At 41.3% G+C, this 20,128-nt stretch overlaps 1 protein-coding gene across 5 annotated transcripts in view; it reads right to left on the bottom strand.

Annotated features, from left to right (window-relative positions):
* The window catches only part of VPS13D (vacuolar protein sorting 13 homolog D), a 233,615-nt gene that overhangs the window by 66,266 nt on the left and 147,221 nt on the right, over positions 1–20,128 (bottom strand). For all 5 annotated transcript variants that reach the window (XR_004423896.1, XM_033114935.1, XM_033114937.1 and 2 more), the window contains 2 exons: positions 15,600–15,734; positions 14,280–14,447 (listed from right to left, as the gene is read on the bottom strand). Coding sequence is in view for 4 of the 5 variants with exons in the window: in XM_033114935.1 (XP_032970826.1) it covers positions 14,280–14,447; positions 15,600–15,734 (303 nt within the window). In the remaining variant the exon portion in view is untranslated. The remainder of the gene's footprint in view (positions 1–14,279; positions 14,448–15,599; positions 15,735–20,128) is intronic.

Genomic DNA, 20,128 nt, shown 5'->3' with positions numbered 1-20,128 from the left:
TGTGTGTGAACAAAACTGCTTTCAAGAAATGTATCATTACCATGCTGATTAAGAAAATACCAGATTTAAAGTACCCTAGGTCCATAAATAAGTTAGTGTACCGCTTGTTGGGGGTGGGGAGTCTTCAGACTAAATAAACAAAAGAGCAGGTAGACCAAACAGAGTCAGGTGACTTCTTTTCTGAAGCGGGTGTGGCTGCCAGACCAATTATGTTAGCACAACACAGTATTTTCAAGATAGTGCCTGCTCTGACATTTCAAACCATAACACCAAGTTTAAGAGCATTACTGGGTATTAATTTATTTACCCCTGCCAGAAGCACCCTCTACAGCTGGCAAGTGGATTTCCCAAGCAAAAGGAAAAAAACCTAAAACACACCACAAGTAGGTACCGATTGCCCAGATGTGTCAAAGCGGGGAAAGGGGCAAAATTCAAGTAGCTGACCTACTGTATTCCAAGAACTGGATGTCCCTAGGGAAAATGGGACAAAATAAGTCTTTGATGATATATGTAATTCCATAAAAATAGTAGCTAAAACCAATACAGCATCAGTCTGAATGACAATTTAAGATTAGAGATAACCAGATGTTTAGACTCTTTTATTTTCTTCTGTTTTAAGGGATGAGAGAGAGGAATAAAGAATGTGCTGGAAATTTGGAGAACGTGCTCCAAACCTCTCTCCCTGCCACCCCTCTCTATCTCCCACCTCCTCCTCCCCCTCCTCTGTAAAAAGTCTTTAATTAGCTCACATCCTCTCCTGACCTGGGCTCCTTAATCCATTCTGACACCAGCCTGTTGGCCCAGCAGTAGGGTCTCCCAGGGTCACAGTGCAGGCCCGATGAGCGGGCTCCCAGCGGACCCCCCGCCGCTCTTATCTCCCGCACAGGCCTGATGAGTTTGGTATCTTCCCTCCCAGCCCTCCTGGGAAGCCGCCCCAGCAGGTGCCCATTGGCACTAGTTTTGTGTTACAGGCCTGAATGAATGATCCCCGCAGGAGCTGCCGACTGTTTTCACAGACACAGAAGGCAGTCAAAAGTCCACCGCGTGAACTTGGAATGACCCCAGCTGCAGAGTCACTGGCGGGTTCATCGGGAGGGCAGGCACGCTTTATTAAACAACTAATACTCTTCACAGATAACTTTCCGAAAAAGCAAAAGTGTTAACTCTTTGCAATCTTGCTCCAACAAGCAAGCAGAGGGGCTCCCCTTTGTGATTGAGGGTTTGAACTCAAATGAGGATTCTGAGACAGAAAGATGGTGATTTCCTCTGGCCTGGAGAAGGGTCAGGACTCAGTCACCATTTGGTCTGCTGCTTTGTTAAAAGTGTTCCAGATTAAACTAAAAAGGCAAAAGCAAAGGTTTCAGGCACCTATTCTAGTGAGGACAGAGACAGCACAAAGCCAGGTGGACCCTATGGCCATGCCAGAAGAGGGGATATCCGGACTCCCCTGGGACACGTGGCACAGAAGAGGATGACCAAGCCGTGACTGCTCCAACTCCCATCATCTACCAGGGTCAGCGTGGAACTCATTTTGTTCACAGCAGCCAGAGGCAGCACAGTTAGTTCGTTTTCGAAGGAGGATTCAGAAAAGGTGCAAGTTCAGATCAAAGTGTTCTTATAATCGCGTTCTTTCAGGCTTGCTGGACAGTGGGTGACTAACATTCCATATCCGCAGTGTTCACCCAGAGGAGAGGTAAGCGGCCGTTTCTTCCCTAGGTTAGAATCAGTACCGAAGGTCCCCTTTTTTCTTTTTCTCTCTTAACTCACAGACTTCAGAAGGAACCCAATGACAGCAGTCATTAATTAACAACATGCAGATAAATGTAGGAACATTAGGAGAAATTTAAAAAATTCCATTTAACCAACAAAGTTACATTAATTTTGGCTTCGACCAAAGACTATGCTATGTGTCTGTCAAAGTTGTTACCTTTCCCATCTGTCTCACCCTCTGTCTCACCCGCTGCCCTCTGAACATAATGACGAGGGCCTCCCTGTTTATTTGGGGGAAGGTTTGTTTTGTTTTCAGATGGGATACAATCTTGCCTGGGTTTATTCATCGGATGAGATCCTGCTGACGGACATGAGGTGCTTCCACGGAGCTATACTTCCCTCCCCATTCAGGTGAGCCGACCTTCATCAAAACACATTGTTTCTGCTCAACAAGGCTGCGCAGGCTTTCTACACACCATGCAAGGTGCTTGGGGTTAAAAACACCAACAAGAATACAGCTTAGTCCCTTATGGAGACAGATGTATAAACAGATAAGATGAGCATAATGAATGCTGAGGAAACGTGCAGCCAGGGCTGCGGCCCCGACTCTCCTCTCCCTCACTCCAAAAAGGACAAGAAGCAGGTACCATGGTTGCGACTCCATCTCAAAGACAATACCAGATGTGGAGCCAGGAGGCCTGAATTTGAGAGCTGGACCTGCGACTCACTGGCTGTGAGAACCTTACTGGGTCTCAGTTTCTCTGTCTGTAATTTGAGAGGGTGAAAAGCTGACCTTCAAGTTCTTTCCCAGATCTGTACCCTGAGAGAGTCCATGAAAGTGTCAGAGATTGTGTTGAGGGTCTAGACTGGGCAGGGCTGGCTTTGTCACGTTTAGCTGGAAAGAGCGAGAAGAATTGCAGGTTCGGGACCTTTCTTAGGAAGACACAGGGCTTCAATGGAAAGGCAGAGGTTAGAAAGTTAAAATGCTACACAAAGTATTATTAAAATGAGGCTTCTCACAGAACCCGTTTGTTTTTTTTTTTAATATAAAACTGAAGTTAGACACTGTTCACTGCTGTGTTTTATCTTTTGAAGAAAAACTAGTGGCAAGTTCTTCCTTGTGTTTAGTCCTAAGAACTTTCCTCTCTGCACATAGCTCACTCATTGAGAGACCTCAGTTTCTCTTGCCAATTGACTTCTAAACAACTGCCCTGTACCAATCCTACAAACTTGACTCGCTGATGCTACTGGGTGCAGAATCCACACAGGCAGGTAGCACTCTCCAAAACAGGCTGAGAATATCTGGCTGGCTTTGCCCCTTTTGCTTTGTTTCTAAGTGATCGTGAGACTGAAGATTTGCATGTTCAATTGAGATTTCAGAACCGACCATTCACACAACCTAGCGTGGGTGCCAGGAAAGTGAGGCCCTCTCTTGGAAGAAAGGCTTTTTCACAGCTGTCTCCCCACATCAGAAAGCCCCTCTGGCCCTCCTCTGAGAAGACAGTCTGGCAGGAAAAGCAGGGGGCTTAGAGCGGTGAGGCCTTCCCGCCAACCCTAGGTGCCAACACTGACTGCATGGTTTTGGCACAAAACCACCCAACCTGTGGGACTGAATTTCCCATCACTACAAGGAAAGTGACCATCACATCCGTCCTGCTGGCCCCATAGGGACTTGCAAGGTTAAATTATCTCATAGACCTGAAAGTACTTTAATTCCTGAGGGAAATGGGTGCTTTCTTGAGCCTACGGAAGAGAGCCCAGGCTAGAGAGGAGCCCTGGGTCCTCGCCCTCCCCGCACGGCTCCCTGTTGATCCTCCAGGACTCAGTTACCTTTGCCGTGACTCAATTTCTTCTTCTGTCAAGTACAATCATACTTGCACTCTTTATAAGTTGGTGAAAATCAAGTGATAACAGGAGTATGTTACAGAAGTTTAATTTCTATAAAACTCCAAGGAGCTATCCGTTCTTGTTTTATAACTAACTGGCATCATCCTTGCCAATTTGCAAGTTACCAATAAAGAGATAATAATCCCACTGGCCACAATATCCTGCTCTGAAACGTTACAAAGGCAACAAAGCTGAAGCGATGGGCTGTTTTTGGAAGCACATTCTGCTTAGTTTTCATTTCAGTGCAAATACTGAAAGTTATTGCTTCCAAACCAATGTGTTGTTATATAAATTCAATAGCTTGCAGGAAATGTTTACTTAAATATTTTCCTCTAGTAAAGCAGGCAGATATTTCCCATAAATATTATTTTAATTCATTAGATTAAGAGGGACTGGGTTTCCCCCCCTTTCCCCTATTAACAGTTTCCCAAGGCTTCGTGCTACCTTAAGCAGAGACTGGGCCTGACCCAATAATGCTTGTCCTCTTTCGATCTAGCCCAGGATTTTAGGCCTGAGTGATGGGGACGGGAGAAGAAGAAATAGGATCCTAAAAGTCAACAGTTTTTTCCTTACTATACATATAGCATGATTTTTGGATATCAGTCAGCTTACACATCTATTTGGGAAGAAAGTCATGAACTTTTAAAAAGTTTCTAGTTCACATAAAAACTGTAAAATAGTTAGACAATAAAAAAAATCCAGCAGGTATGTCCCTTCTTTAATAAGTATCTGTTGAATGTAGCCCATGTGAAAATGCTGTACTGGATGAAGGAGAGCCCATGTGGATACAACCTGGATCACTTCAATTTTTTTTACAGCAAATATTTATGGTTAGTCACAGGGGAAATTGGCAAGAAATGAAGACAGATAAAATCTTTGCCTTCCAGGAGCGTGAAGTCTACTCTGGGATGCAAATGAATAAACAGACAACTGTATCACACATTTCATCTCAACCGACCTCATCCTTAAGGAACAGAATAAAGTGTTCTTTCCCATGGCCCCACAGCACGTACCTCACGGAGATGCAAATGTTCTGCGTAGGATCCCAGGTGCAAAGCTTATCCTCTCTGCATTATGATTACTTATAAGTACTTCTCATCTGCCTTACCTGTTCCACATCCCTCAAAAAAGGTATTTTTTTTAAGTCTTACTTTCCTAAGTATCTGCCACAGTACCTAGTACCTAACTGACAATGATAAATGTCTGCTTGAATGGAAGTTTGAGACATGTGCACAAATGATTATTATTTTCCAAGGAAAAATGTGGTCACAAGGTGCCCTGGGAATTCAGAGTGGAAACAATCTTATAGGCATTTGGATCGGACCTTCTTATGAAAATGGAGCCATTTGGACAAAGATGGGGAGAAGGGCATTCCACACAAAAGTAAAATTATAAGCAAAAGAGCAAAGGTGAGAGAGAACGGGCAGGGCTGAGGAAACAGGAAGGTTGGAGCCTATCTCCAACCTCCTCACGTGCCTAAGTAGGAAATTTCCTTGCCCCTAGAAATGACATAGGAGCGTTTCCCCACTGGTATTTAAAAGGAAAAAGACGCCATCTTCCCCACTTGTCTGTTTGAGGGAAGGGTGGTGTGCCTCTGCTATTCTTTTCTGACCAGCTGTGCCTCCCAGTCACCACTTCAGGACATGCTAAGCCTCCCTTAAGAGTTCGGCCTAGACACATCATCATATGGCTACGAGGATAGCCAAGAGAAAACCAGACTCTTCCCCCTTCTGGAAGTACCTTCCTTTTCTTCCATCGTCTTTCTTATGGGGGATTACCTCTCACCTCCAACAATGCAGAAATTACCTAACGTCCAGATATAAGCTTAACACTTTCTCCCTACCACCCCACACTCCACAAAAAAACTCTGCTTCAAGAATTGTTCTCATCACACTTCTGTTTGTGAGCACCCAAATACATGATTCTCAAGTATTTCACATAAACAGAACCATGGCTAGTGAGTAATTCAATAAGCCTCTAAAAGGGAAAGCTACATTTTTCTTCACCTCTGTTCTCTGAAACCTACTCTGCAGGGAAGGACATAACAACAAGGCTCAGACAACACTGACAATAGAAAACGCACATCTAACACAAAGGAGATCGTCAGTTTCTACAGTATCAGTAAGATTCAAGAAGCACTGTCTAGCAATGTTCTAGAAGTCAGGAGACCAAGGAAGAAGTCCAAAGCTCTCCCACTGTCTGTGTACAATCTTGGGCAAGTTATTTACTTCCACTGGGACTCAGGTTTTTCAACTGTAAAATTGTGGTGGTGGCATCATCACTACCACCACCACCATCATCATCACCACCACCAGCACCACCTGCCTGGTTTCTGGCTCATAGAAAGGATCACAGACACATAGATGCTTCATCAACAACTAAGAATCAAGACAAATAATGGTACTATTATTATCTCAAAGAAAAATGATTAAATGCTATTAAGTTCATCTGACAACTCCTTCCCTCCAAGAAGCAAACCACAGAGGTCAGTAGAACTAACCATAAAACTCTCAGGAAACACCCACTGTCCCCAACGTTCCCATCTGGCTTCTTAACTCACACAGTGGGATCACTAAGCATCCAAAAGCCAATCTGCCAACAGAACTCAGAGACAAAAACATCTCTACAAAAATTGAAAAGCGGTACTGGAGACTAGGGGGGAGGCGAGAAGGAAAGAAAAGGACAACTACAATGAGTTTATTTTCTGCCATCAATGGACAGCAGGAAAGCACAACTCTACCTAATTTCATGTATTCTGTGCTGAACACCAAATATTATTATTTTAAGATGACATCCTAGTTATTTAGAAATGCTTAAAAGAAGTCCAGGAAATGGCTAAAGAAATTACGATTTAACGCGTGCATTTGGAGGAAGGTGGCGCTCGGAGCACACACTGAGGTGGCGGGAAGCTCGGGTCTGCTCCCTGGGCAGAGCAGGAGGGAGGGCTGAGTGCTACAAGTGCTACATTATTTAAAGGGGAATAAATCCGGGGTCAAGCACATCAGGTGTGTGAGAAAGGAGTCAGTTGACTCAAATGCTTTTGAGTCACACAGTTTCGGTTTGGATAAGAAGACTCTTTCAATCCTTTTCTCCTATTTCAATCCTTTTACATGAGATTAGGGATTCCCAGATAATAAAGATTAATTCAGAAAGCCTAGAAATCACAGTTGGAAAATCCCAAGGTCCAAGGCAGATGAGTTCAAGTTGGGCACAAATGGAAAACTGTTTGAACTTTACTTTTAAATACTGTTGTTTCCGTCTGCTTGTGTTTTTGCTTCTTTACAATGTTGTGGGTTTGGTACAGGATTATATCTGAGAAGCTGCACTGTGTGGAGAAAAAACATACAGGCAGACTCTCAAATTCACTGTTTTCTAAAATTTCTGGCTCCGACACTCACTCATTGTAACTAACCATTCATTCTGAGTCTCATTTTTTCTCACCTATAAAACGGAGCCACCTCCTTCCTTATGGGGTACATGTGAAAATTAAGCAGATGTAAAGCTCCTCGTCCACACCTCACATATATATAGTAGTTAATAAATGATGGCTATATCGTCCAGATCTCTTTCTGATGTTTTAGCATGATATTGACCAAAGAGTCCTCTTTCTCCTAAGAAAACACTTGGATTTAGCTTTTCTTCAAAATGGAGACTCATAGAGACAGTTATAGGAGAGAAAGAAGTAAAGGAAAACAGCAAGGGCCTTGCAAATAGAGTTAGTGTTTTGATCTTTTACTGCCAAGAATTAGAATTTGATTTGCCCTTCAATGTTTACAAAATTGCGTTATCGTTCGTCTCACCTTAAGTTTGTCACAATTTTTCAAGAAGGGCCAGATACTGATATGAATAATATTAAAATGCAGAAAAGGGATGTGCTACCACTCCCCTGGGATAACCACCCAACCTAAGAAAGCTCGACTACATTGTCCTTTTCCTCACCATGTTTACACCAGGGGAGAAAACCGCTACACTTTGGGAGACACAGGTATTCCCTGTCTTTTCTGTTTAGCAACTGCGCACACTTTGCCACCCCACAGACTGCAGTGTTGGAAGCTAAAGTGAATTCCTCTGGAACAGGAGGGGTTCAGTCTAAGAAGATAACTTAAGGACCTGATTCTTAACTGAACTACTATTTGGAAATGAAGCAAAGTTTTAAAGTTTTCAGTCTTTCTGTTTCAAAAATGGAGCTTCACTGGTGGTGTCGATCCCCTGCCACTTGACTTCCGGCTGTGGAGCTGCCTGACTGGTGGGGAAGAGGGGGGCTGCCAAACCCCGTTCACCGAGCTCCTTCGTGAGCATGAGCTACGTTGCTGAACAGGGTGGGTGGAAACTGCCTGGGAATCCTGGTCACTCATGTGACTCTCGTGCCACTGCCCAACTCCTACCCCACCTTTCCCCGCCCAACACACTTCCAGTTCCCACAGATATTTGAGATTTGACCAACTTAGGATGGGTCACTGAGGGGTCATGCAGCATCTAAAATCTGCCTCTAACCAAGAAGACCTCAGACTAAGGGAATCGTTTTAGTTAGTATTCAAGGTTATCAGAGGAAAATAAAACAAAAATTCTGTTGCCAAGAATTTGAGTCATTTCTCTATATACAACAACTTGAAGGCACCTCCTTTTGGCTGGAAAAGAAATCCCTTGGGGGACTTATTTAGGATCAAAGTCTTTTTGAAAATAGAAAACTCGACATTCTCTAAGGGATAGATCACTGTCTGAAGTGAATTTCATTTAACCTAAAGTTTTGTGCCAACTTAAATACACTAAAACCCCAATGCTTAGAAGAAGGCATTCACCTATTACTTGCTTATAGGTACATGGAAAAGCTATTATGGGGATAATCAGCTCAACTATAAAATGGAGCAGTCATACATAATGACAAAAACAGATACAAGTCATAAATTGCCTTTTTCCCTTCAGAATCCACGCAGGCAGGCACTCAGTACATTCTTTTGTGCAAAGATAAAACGTCTGCCTTGCCTAAACAGGACTTTTAGTCTTGTTTGAGCCTTTAAATATATTGCCTACAAAACAAACACAAACAAATGCTGTTTCTTAACAAAAGGCAGATGGACCCCTCTGCCCTCACAAGGTCACAGTATGTGGCTAGAAGGCTGGCTAATGGCAGGGGCTGGCTGAGGGTCTCTGGTGCGGGGACACCGGATGGCAGCTCTACCCCAGATCTGGTTTCCTGGGCACAAAGGACCAGCGAAAGGTCCTCATGGAAGGGAAGCAGCTTCTCTGCAAACTGTATCCCAGAGAGAGACGACAGAAATGGAACAGAATATTATCTAAAGTTTTCCACCCAACAATTGAAACAGTCTCAATTTCTATTTCTCGTTCTCACTTAACTCACTTGTATTTACCTTCAGACAGTTTTCCTAAAAGTTATCAAAGTTCATTCTGGGACTAGGCAGAGCTTTTGCTTGTTTGCTTTTTGTTTTTCTTGTTGCTTTTATTTTTTAATATATAGAAGCATGTCTAGAACAAATCAAGCATTTAGCAATACATATCTCAAATGTGTAACTAAAAATGCGTCAAGACACGAGTGCAGAAGATCAGGGTTTGTTTCTGCAGTTACCTGCTGACCTTGGGCAAGACACCTTACCCCTTTGGGCTTCAGTTTCTTCATTTATATAATGGGACTAATACTACCTACCCTATAGAGTGACCAGGTAATTTTGATGATCAAATGATATCACATGAGTAAAGCCGTGTTTGTATGCCTTTCAAGGAAATGGTGATGGTCATGACCAATCTAACACGAGAATGACCACGACCACCACTGTTTCCTGAGGGTCTGCTTTGTGACACAGATGATACGGTCGTAGTCACCTTACCAGCTAACAAAGTCACATAATAAGCTTCCGGTGGGAAGTTAGCAGTAATTAATTTCTATATTCTCTAGAGCGCCTGTAAGAAAAACTAATATACACAAAGGAAAAACATGTAGGAAAAAAACAAGGCCTTTAGAATTAGCTACACTTAGTTTCAAATTTATCCCTGTCATTTCTAGTTGTGTGATCTTGAATAAATTATTGAACTTCTCCAACTCTCAGTTTCCTGATTTGAAGAATTGAGATTAACATACATAAGACAATGAAAGAATGTAAAGGGTCTATCACAAGGCCTGGGACAAACAGAAGGTATTCAATAAACATTTCTAAATTAGTATGTGTCCCGTAAGGAAGGAGGATGTTTTAACCCTGCTCGTACATCTTTTTCCTACTAATGCTGTTTGCACCAAGAAATAATACAAAACTGCTAGGTCTTTATTCAGTTCATGAAAAAAACAAAACTGATTCAAAACAATAAAACAATGGCTAAAACTATATAGAATAAAAGGCATTGACCAAAAAACCAACAGAAAACGCCTATCGCCTTGACAAAAATTTAGATCTGCAGAATTCGAGCTGAGAAATTTGAGCTTATTAGAAATAAATGCCATAAAGCAAAAGACGAAGAAATAAACCTACCATACCCCCTGCAAAACTTATCAGTATAATTAACATGTAGCGAATAATGAACCGTGAATTTTAATTTCCATGAACAACTAACGTTGATGAAAATAATTTGTTAAAAATAGAGAAAATTATTAAAATATTTGCATTCATAATCATAGAATCAAAACATAGCTGGGATCAAAAAAGTACTCGGGATCAAAAGCGTCCTATATTGCCTTGATAATGACACAAAGAGAAAATAGAAAGTAGGACAGAACAGAGCAGAGGTCCCATTAGTGATGATCAAAAGTGCTGCTCTCCCTTGCTGGAAGAAATTAAGTATATTGTTGGCTTTCCTCCCTTAGGAAGACCAGGTGACAGCTGTGCAGAGCAAACACTGAGTTTCTACAGGGGCAGAAAAGGGAATGGGATCATTTGCTCTATTGTTAACATCTGAGATTTTCTCAGTTTGAAAAGAACTTTTTATTTTTTTGAGAATAACTATGTAATTTTCCTGTTAAGTGTATGAAAATATTACACAATAATTACAGACAGAAGGGAAATTGGAGTCTACATAAGAGGGAATTTGTTCAATGGGCGTCTCCCCAATTCTCTGGCTTTGAAAGGGGTTAGAGGGTCTTGCAGACACCCAACTAGGAAAAATTTGTGCTGCAGAAAGAAACCTGTTCCTCTGACATGGTTCTGGGGTTTGAAATGCCGTGCTTTTCTTAAGTAAATCCTATTCCAAGAAAAGATTCCAGGCACGACTGGCTTGGTCTTAGCAATGGGATCAGGTCTTTGAGGTTCTACTCAAAGGGTTGGAGTCATTCTGCCAAGATCCAGACAGGGAGTCATGGGATAGAGGCTCACAGCACGATGGCTGGCTAATCCCTAAATCATATCATCTTAGATCTGGAATCCATTCGCTGATTTCTGGGGCTTGGGAGATGACAGAAGGATAAGAGAAACGGAGAGGATACACAGGGCACAGACCATTTCCCAGTTACAGTTCTTTGAGGCTAACAGTAAATAAACTAAATAACAGTTGAAAATGTTAACTCCAGAAAGTGGAGATGATAGACCCGAAATTAAAAATTTGCTGTGAATAACTCACACCTATCCGCAGACAAATAAGACCTGCAGGTCTATTACCACCTTATGTGACAGAATGAATTCCCTTTGAACTTCCCACTGGGTTTTCACATACTTCCTCTCTTCTGCTCCTCAGGTCGTGGGGATGGGGAAAATCACTATCACCTTTTCATAGGTTGAAAAAAAGAACCCTCAAGATTAACAGAGGAAAAGATTATTTAAAGGGAGGAAGGGGACTGGAACTCAAGTATCCTGACTACCGGCCCTAAGCTCCCCTCAACACACAACTCTAGGTCTACAATAATGACATAGTCTTTGGGGAGGTATGAACCTCTCTGAGAATCCAATAAAAACTTTAGATCCTTGCTCCAGAAAAATAAACATATATGCAATATTTATAATCAATTTCAGGAGGTTTCTCTGCTCCACTCAAAGCCCATCGAACCCCGGTTAAAGCCCTTTGCCTGTGCAGCCAGGTGGAGCCGGCTGGCTGGGGCTTGGTGAGGGCAGTTCTGTCTCCTCTGACCCCTTTCTTTAATCACTGGAACTCAGGCACTCTTTAAAGGAATACTTCCCACAGGCCAGCAGTTGATTATTGTGGTCATTTGCACTTCCTTCAACTCCTCTTGTGTACACAGAAACACAAACAAAACATTCTCCCAAAGCAACATTAAAGATCTGATTTCAACCCACAAAACTATAAGAAAATGGAGATCTTTAGCCAACCTACATACATGCACAATCACAGATGACCCGAATGGGTATTTAGTTGATCGACCTGCCTTTTGCTACCATTTCCAATATGAAGTGGTAATTTTAAGTTCCTTTGCTTTCTCATCTTAGAGCTACATGAACTAATTTTTATAACACATCCAGGGGTCTTGGTATCAAAATAAATTACATAGCAATTCCTCTGAGTAGCAACCTGTGCATCAGTACTGATTAGCTTACTAAAGGCAAGAGAAATACGTGAAGGACCCCAACCCCCTGGGGAGCAGCCTTCCCATCTGAGAGGCCCTGGGTCCTGGCAAGCGGTCCCCTTACATACATCCGACAGCAATATAAAGCATGACATCCAATAAAATGCACGATCATTGTCTCCCAGGCGTTCATACAGGTTTGGGAGTAAAGGTAGGAGTAAGGAGTATTCTGCCCTTTATTTCGGCTTAAGTTATATTCTCATCTTTAAAAACAGTTTCCCAGGGGAAATAGAAGAACCAGAAAACGAATGAGGCTTCAATACATGAGGGAGAATAAAGGAGGGCCAACCCTTCTCGTCAGGATGTTGCAGAGAAACTCCGGAGAAACCCACACGAAGGCTCACCCGTGGAGAGGTCACAGGCGAGTTTCCAACTTACTCATTCTCATCCAGAAGGCTAACTACCGAGGGAGGGTTCCTAAGAGCCACACTGGGCCCGACGGACTCTGAGTCTCCCACTCTCCGTGCCTGAGACCCTCCTCTACACTGTAACACACTGGCTTTCATGTCAAGGGCATTCATAGTTTCCTGGTGGCTAAAGTCTGAACATTTTACATTGATGCAAATATAAGAGTCAAAGTGAAGACCCATTTCTCCTGTTCAAGTCTGTATTTTTCAAAGTTTTCGTAGCATCGTATCTCATTTTATTCTCACAGTGTGTAAGCCTGTAAAGTAGGTGCATTTCTATTCCAGGTTGAGGAAGACATCTCAGAAAACCGACAGTGCATTTATTCTTCAAATTAAGGCAAAGCCCAGGGGTACAAAAACAAAACAGGAAGTATAAAACCAAGGAGACCGGCTAGGTTAATTAGAATTTAATAGTGTTGAATACAATCTTTAAACGGAGTGTTTACAACTATTTAAGCGCATCTATTTACATCGTGTTTAGTGGCTAAAAGAAGAACAGCGAGGAACCTGGCCCCTAGTGTGATGTGCTGCCTTCGGGGGTGACGTGGGCAGCAGAAGAAATGACAGCGCAGAAATGTGTGTGTTCATTCAGACTTTGAACCTGACTCTGTTTCCAAACCATGATTTAGAAAGTCTCTCTTGCCTCTACCTTTCACCCTTTCTCTAGAAGTAAACGTGTTGCCTGTTTTGAACCACAAGCCAAACTGTAACTTTTGGTCTGGTTTAATATCCGAGTATAACTTTAGCATTGAGAAAAGTAATCTGACTAAAGAACCATCAGCTCTAGAAAACAGTCTGGACAACAGGAATCAATTCCCAGCTTCCACACATTAGCACCAAGAGTGCCACGTAATATGGATATGTTATCAACTCCACTTTCTTACCTGCTCTTCAAGATAAAATTCTATGTGGCACCATTGAAGCCCCTTTACAGGAAAGCCATGTTTACATCCTCGTGGCCAAGGGCCCAAGTGTACCTAGGATTTCACTAAACAAACGCTCGGCGGTAAACAGGCAGAGAGCAAGGTGCGCTCTCAAACCCAGTTCACTCGTGAAAAGGTCAATCTCTACAAGAAACTGGCTGAGCTGACAGGAAGGGGAGGAAAGCAGAGACCTTTAGAGGCCTTTCGTATGTTGTCAAATAGCAACCCCCAACCCCTGGACCCCCTCCAGCTTCAAACATAAAATCCGCTCCTGCCAAAAAATAAATCGTGGAATAACAAAATATCCAGCAAACAAGAGGCCAAGGAACAAAAAGCCACCTAGACAGCAAGACAGGGGAGAACTACAGCCCTGCCCTTCCCTGCTGGATTCAGATGACGGAAGGGTGCTTCATTCCAGAAGGCTGGATTTCAGTTTGCATTTTATCCTGTAAGCTCTGGGCAATAACTGCAGGACTTTAGGCAGGTGAGTGGCACAATCAGATTCTATGTTTTAAAGCGCGAGTTCCTGCTGGTGGTATGGTGAAAGATGCAGTGAAGTCCAGGGGGATGGGAGGCCATCGCAGTGGCCCACAGAAGACATCACCAGAGCCTGGACAAAGGCAGTGGCGAGGGAGAAGGAAGAGGAGATATTGCAGGGGTGCACTCAGTGGGCTGGGTGCTGGGTTATCAGAGGTAAGGAGAAGGCAGGGCATGTGTGCAATGGAACCAAGGCCACATATGTCACTTCTCACAACTTACGACATATCACAGAAATTACAGAAACATAAAGGACTCATGCGGTTGATGACAGTGGAATTCCACCTGTTTCCTTACCTTGGCAGCAGAGTTTGATACTCCATGTGTGACATTTCTGATAAGGCCTCCGACATTTCCATACTTTATCAGTCCAGTCACCCCTTCAGAAACGTCATTCAAAAGCCCCATGGGATTGCCTAGAAAGTCCACTGATCCCAGGATCCGAGCTGCCTGGCTGAGGAGTTCCTGTCAAATGGAGCAAGGGTACAAGAAGGAAAGCAGCACATGTTACATCTGCAGACAGTGGCCTGAGCAAAACGGTTAGAAACGGATCTTGTACTACATCACCAACAACTACCTTTATTCTCATCATCGTAAGCTCCTATCCTGTCAGGAGCTCCACCTAACCCTCTCCCAAAACACAGGTCCCAGAGGTTGCTTTCAATACGCTCATAAATACACTTCAAAGCCTTTTAGAAGAAGGAAAAAAGGTACGAAACAGAAAAATGTCTTTACAAACATTTATTAGTATATACATGATACTCTCCTTTCCATTGTTCTGACGAAGAGGAATTAATCAGCAGCAGGGAGAATTTGTAAAGGAAAGTAAGGGAGGAGGGAAGATTTGTGGTTCCCTCATAATCTGCGGAGGGGCTGGGGCATAAAGAGGGCACATTCAGACCGGGCAAGTAACCTTCCACTGTCTGTGCACCTCCACGGCCTGATTCCAGCCAGGGTCCAGTGATACCTGTGTATCACTCCTTACAGGTCAATGGAACTATCACCAAGTAGGAAAAGCAAGGCAGGAAACAAAGAAGCAAAGGACTGAGCTGGCGGGGAGGAGGGAGAAAAGGCAGCAAGAATAGGACACATTTTAACATTCACAGCTAATAAATTTGATACGATCTTGACCTCTTTATTCACCGTGGAATATATCTTGACTTTATATTTTGGTATTCACAGTATGCATAATAAACACAAAATGGGAAATAGCCAACATGGTTAAAAAAAAAATTTAAGTTCAACTCTAGGGCATCTCATACGCCCCAAGAACATTTCTGTGGTTGTTGAAAGTAGGCCCGTGCCAGGTAAATAAAGAGTTCACAGTATTCTCTGTTATCATTAAAGCATCAGTGAAACCCGTAAGAGTTGTGACAAATCTGGTGCAAGCCCCTGAGACTAGTTCTGAGGGACAACACTCACAGCTCATACTAAATCAAATGCACTGTTTCGGGATTTTCATGATGTGTACAAGCTTCATGGGCTGCGACCTGACCCATAACTCAATATTATCAGAGCTGAAATGTTTAACTGGGTTCTCCATAGTAAGGTCTTAGTAACCAAAATCTGCAAACAAGTCAAACAAACATTCTGCTTATGCTCCAGCCCAAAGCTCACCTCCTGGAAATGTTTGAGGATATCATTGATGATGAACTCCTTGGTCTCATAGGGATGCACCCGAGTGAATGGGTCCAGATTAATCACAGCATCTTCAAACCGAATCAGTGGAAACCCCAAGGTACTTTTTAGGGCCTAGTCAGAGAAGAAAGGAAACGACATGCTTTAGCCATATGCTGGCCTTCGAGAGTACTGTAATTCTGGATTCCATGACAGTTACAAGTCATGTCAACTTTCCCATGAGAGTTGGGGTTTTGATCTTTATAAACAAGGATTTTCCCTGTAATTATATAAGTGAAATACGAGGAAATATGTATACATATATATAATCATCCCAAGTAACATATATCACACAGAAATAAACACTACTAGCTTCACAGCGTAATTCTTTCTGATCTGTTTTATACCTATGTTTGTCGTGTTTTACTTTTTGACTCAAATATACCACACACACAGAATGGTGCGAAAATCAATTGCACAGGTCAATGACTATCAAAGTGAACACAACCATGGAACGACCATCCAGACCAGAAAGTACATTATTATCCCATTGTGGAAGCACCCCCTCCCCATTCGCTGACTCCGGGTCATTCACTACTCCCTCTTCTCCTAAGTAACCACTATTCTACTTCCATCGTCACAGATCAGTTTTTCCTGCTTTGAATTTTATAGAAATGAAATCATCGGTATGTACGTTGTTGTATGTGGCTTCTTACAGTCAACCTTAAGTTTGTGAGATTCACTAGGTTGTTGCATATAGCTGCAGTTTCTTAATTTTTATTGCTATATCGTATTCCAATATAAAACACTATATAACCACTGCTGTTGATGAACAGTTGTGTTGTTTCCAATTTTTTGGCTATTATGAATAATGCTGCTATGAACATACTTGAGCCTGTCTGTCTTTTGAGGCACATCTGTATGCATTTTTTCTTGACTGTATACCTGGGAGTGGAACTGCTGGGTCATAAAGAATATACACGTTCAACCTCGGCATACACTGCCAAACAGTTCTCCAAAGCTGTTAAACTGGTTTACGCTCCCTTCAGCAGTCTATGGAATTTGTTATTCTAAATCCTCATCAACACTTGGTACACACAGCTTACCAAAAAAAAAATTTCTGATGGCTAGTAATGGTATTTCAGTGTGGTTTTAATTTCCATCAAGCCCCTTTTAATAGGCACACTGGCCATTTGGGTATCTTTTTTGTGAAGTGCCTACTCAAGTCTTTCGCTCATTTTGGCAGTGGGTTGTCTGTTTTTTTCTCTCATTGCTTTGTAGGAGTTTTTCTTATACATTCTGTACACAAGGCCTCTGTTGAATAGATGTATTACTACAAATATTTCCTCCCATTCTGTGACTTACTACCCTTTGAATGGTGCTTTGTGATGATCAGACAGTCTTAGTCTTAATAAAATTCAACTTACTAATCTTTATGTTAAGAGCTTTCTATGTCCTGGTTAAGAAATAATAATAATAATAATTATTATTATTATTATACCAAGGTCATAAAGATATTCCCATAGGCTTACTTATAGAATTTTTATTGTTTTACTCTTCACATTTAAATTTATAATCTACCTGGACTTGATTTTTATATATAGTGTGAAGCAGAGGTCAAGATCCATTTTTTCCATATGGATACCTAATTGACTAAGTAATATAAATTGAAAAGATAATCCTTTATCCTAATCAATTTGAGGAGAAATGACAACTTTACAATATTAGATCTTTCAATGTATTAACATGGTATGTCCCTTTAACTATGCAGGTCTTTAAAAAATTCTCTAAATAATGTTTAATTATTTTCTGTGTAGAGGTCTCATGCACCCTTTGTTGAATTTATTCCTAGGTACCTGTGGTAGGTTAAAGATGTCCATAAATTCTTTGCATCTTCTACTGTTAGTGGAGTCTACTTCCCTCCACTGAATCTGCACTCACCTTGTAATTTGCTTCAGCCAATAAAATGCAGCAGAATTAATAACACTGTGTGACCTCTGAGCCTAGGTCTCAAGAGATCTCGGAGCTTTTGCTCTGCCCTTTTCTGGTGCTTCCACCAGGTGAAGAAGCTGAGGCCATGTGGAAGGAGGTTCTGTTGACAGGCAACGCCAACCGCCTGACATGCGAGTAAGTCATCTTATACCATTCAGTCTCGGTTGACTGCCCGATGACTGTAGCCACGTGAATAACCATAGGTGAGTCCAGCAGAAGAAGCTCCCAGCTAAGTCCAGTCCAAACTGCTGACCCACAGAATTGTGAACAAATAAAATGCTTGTTTTAAGCCATTAAGTTCTGGGGTAATTTGTTACACAGTAATAGATACCGTTATGTGAAGTTTTCTTAATGCTATTATAAATGACATCTTTCAAATTTTCCTTTTCTCTAGAACTGGTGCTGACATGTAGAAATACAATTGATTTTTGTACACTGTCTCCAGTGACCTTGCTAGATTTATTCATTCTAATAACTTATCTGTATATTCTTTTAGATTCTCTAGGTACAGAATCATGTTCTCTACAAATAATAAAGTTTTCATTTTCCTGCCCAGTTCTTATACTTTTTATTTCTTTTTTAATCTTTCTAGCTTTATTGCATTGGCTACGATCTCCAGAATAAAAATGAACGGGCATGGTGATAATGGGCATTCTTCCTTGCTTTCAATATACAACACTGAGTATGATGTCAGCAATAGTTTTTTATAGATATACTTTATCAGATTAAGGCAGTTACCTTCTAGTTGTTGTTTGCTGAGTTCTTCTCATAAATGGATGTTGAATTTTGTCAAAAGGCTTTTGTGCCACTACTGAGATAACCATATTTCTTTCTTCTTTCATTTTGTTGATGTGGTGAATTGAAAATACTAAGCTAAACTTACATCTCTGGAATAAAACCAATTTGGTTGTATTTTCCTTCTTACACATTGCTATATTTGATTTACTAATATTTTGTTCAGATTTTTTTCATCTATGTTCATGAAAAAATTGTGGTCTATAATTTTCCTTTATTATTCGTTTTCAAAATATCAACTATAGTATTCTAGTAAATTTCTTTATCACATCTGTAGTTATTTTAAAGTTTGTGTCGATAACACCAACATCTGGTTTATCTGAGGGTCTGTTTCTAGTGTCTGTTTTTTCTCTTGTTCCTATTTCTTGGTAGGCCTGGGAATTTGTGACTGAATGCCAACATTTTATATGAAAACTTACAAAGACTTTGGATGAGTCTTTAGCTTCTGGCAGGCAGTTAAAGAGGCTTAGTCCAATGAGGGTTTGGGCTTTCTCAAGGCTAGATTTTAGTCTTTATAAGGCCTCGTATAGTCCTTCAGTGGTCTCAACTGAAAACCAATCCCATTCCTCTACTTTTACTCTCCCCAACACCATAAAACTGCTAAAAGGTCTATTTAGCTCTTCAGCTTCTTGGCTGCCACTTTTTGCTTGGCTTCTGTCCGACTAGGTTCCTTAGAAATTGGCATCTGCCTCAAGAAATAAAGCGGCTCAGCATACTGGGGTCTCTTTTCTGCCTATCCATTCTCTAAAGATATCAGCCCCTCAATTACCAGCTCTCTTAGTAGCAACGAAGTCCAACTTTTGCTTTGCCAGCCCCACGAGATTGCCAAAAGCTTTACTTGGATTCTCTGCCTTTTGGCAGCTTTCGGCTTGACTTCCCTACCTTTCTTCCCACACCACTTACAAATTAGAAATGTCTCAAGAATAAAAGCAGAGTAAATGTTGGGCTCACCTTATCAAGTTTCCCTCCTTGCATAAATCTTGGACCCTCAAGTCCTGGCTGTCTTGGTAGCTTTCCAATACCTTCAAACAGATTTTTGGGTTTTTTATATCTAGCTTTTCTTGTAGTTCTCAGCTGGTCTGGGTCTGCTATATGCCAGTTAACAATTTCTGGATATGCTTTATTTTCCAATTATATTTTTATTTAACATAAGTGATATTTCAGGAATTTTAGAGAGCATGCCAAATACTCTTCTTTCTGGATATGAAAACACTTTTTCATGCTAATAATGTTAGTACATCTCTGATCCACTTAGCAGTGATCTTTATGTAGAGTGTGAATAATCTAATTTTACATTTGTCATTTCGTTATCTAGTTAGTCTAACAGCACTTATTAAAACATCTATGTATTCCCCAGTGAATTAAGATGCCTTTATATTAAAATCTCATGTGCAATTTAATGAACTTCCAATTTTCTTTTTTTAATCTTTTAGCATGTATTTTCAGAGGCTGCCTCAAATTTTATTGGAACGAGAGTATGTTAATAATTGAAATGAAATAATATAATTGAAGAAAACACAGATGACACTTTCTAACACAAGAGAGTGGGGAAACTTTTGTGACTCAAAATTCAGATTCAAAGAGGCAAAAGACTGATAAATTTGACAACATAAAAATAGAAAGCTTTTGTATGATTAGAACACACACACACCAAAAGCAAAGTAAAAAGCCAAATGAAAAATCAAAGAAAAAATACTTGCAACTTACATCAAAGACAAAACTCACATAAAGAGCTCCTAAAA

The sequence above is a fragment of the Rhinolophus ferrumequinum genome, chromosome 9 (genome assembly GCF_004115265.2).
Source record: "Rhinolophus ferrumequinum isolate MPI-CBG mRhiFer1 chromosome 9, mRhiFer1_v1.p, whole genome shotgun sequence".
NCBI lineage: Eukaryota > Metazoa > Chordata > Mammalia > Chiroptera > Rhinolophidae > Rhinolophus > Rhinolophus ferrumequinum.
The sequence above is the reverse complement of the archived record's forward strand: the minus strand, read 5'-3'. Positions and strand labels throughout refer to the sequence as shown.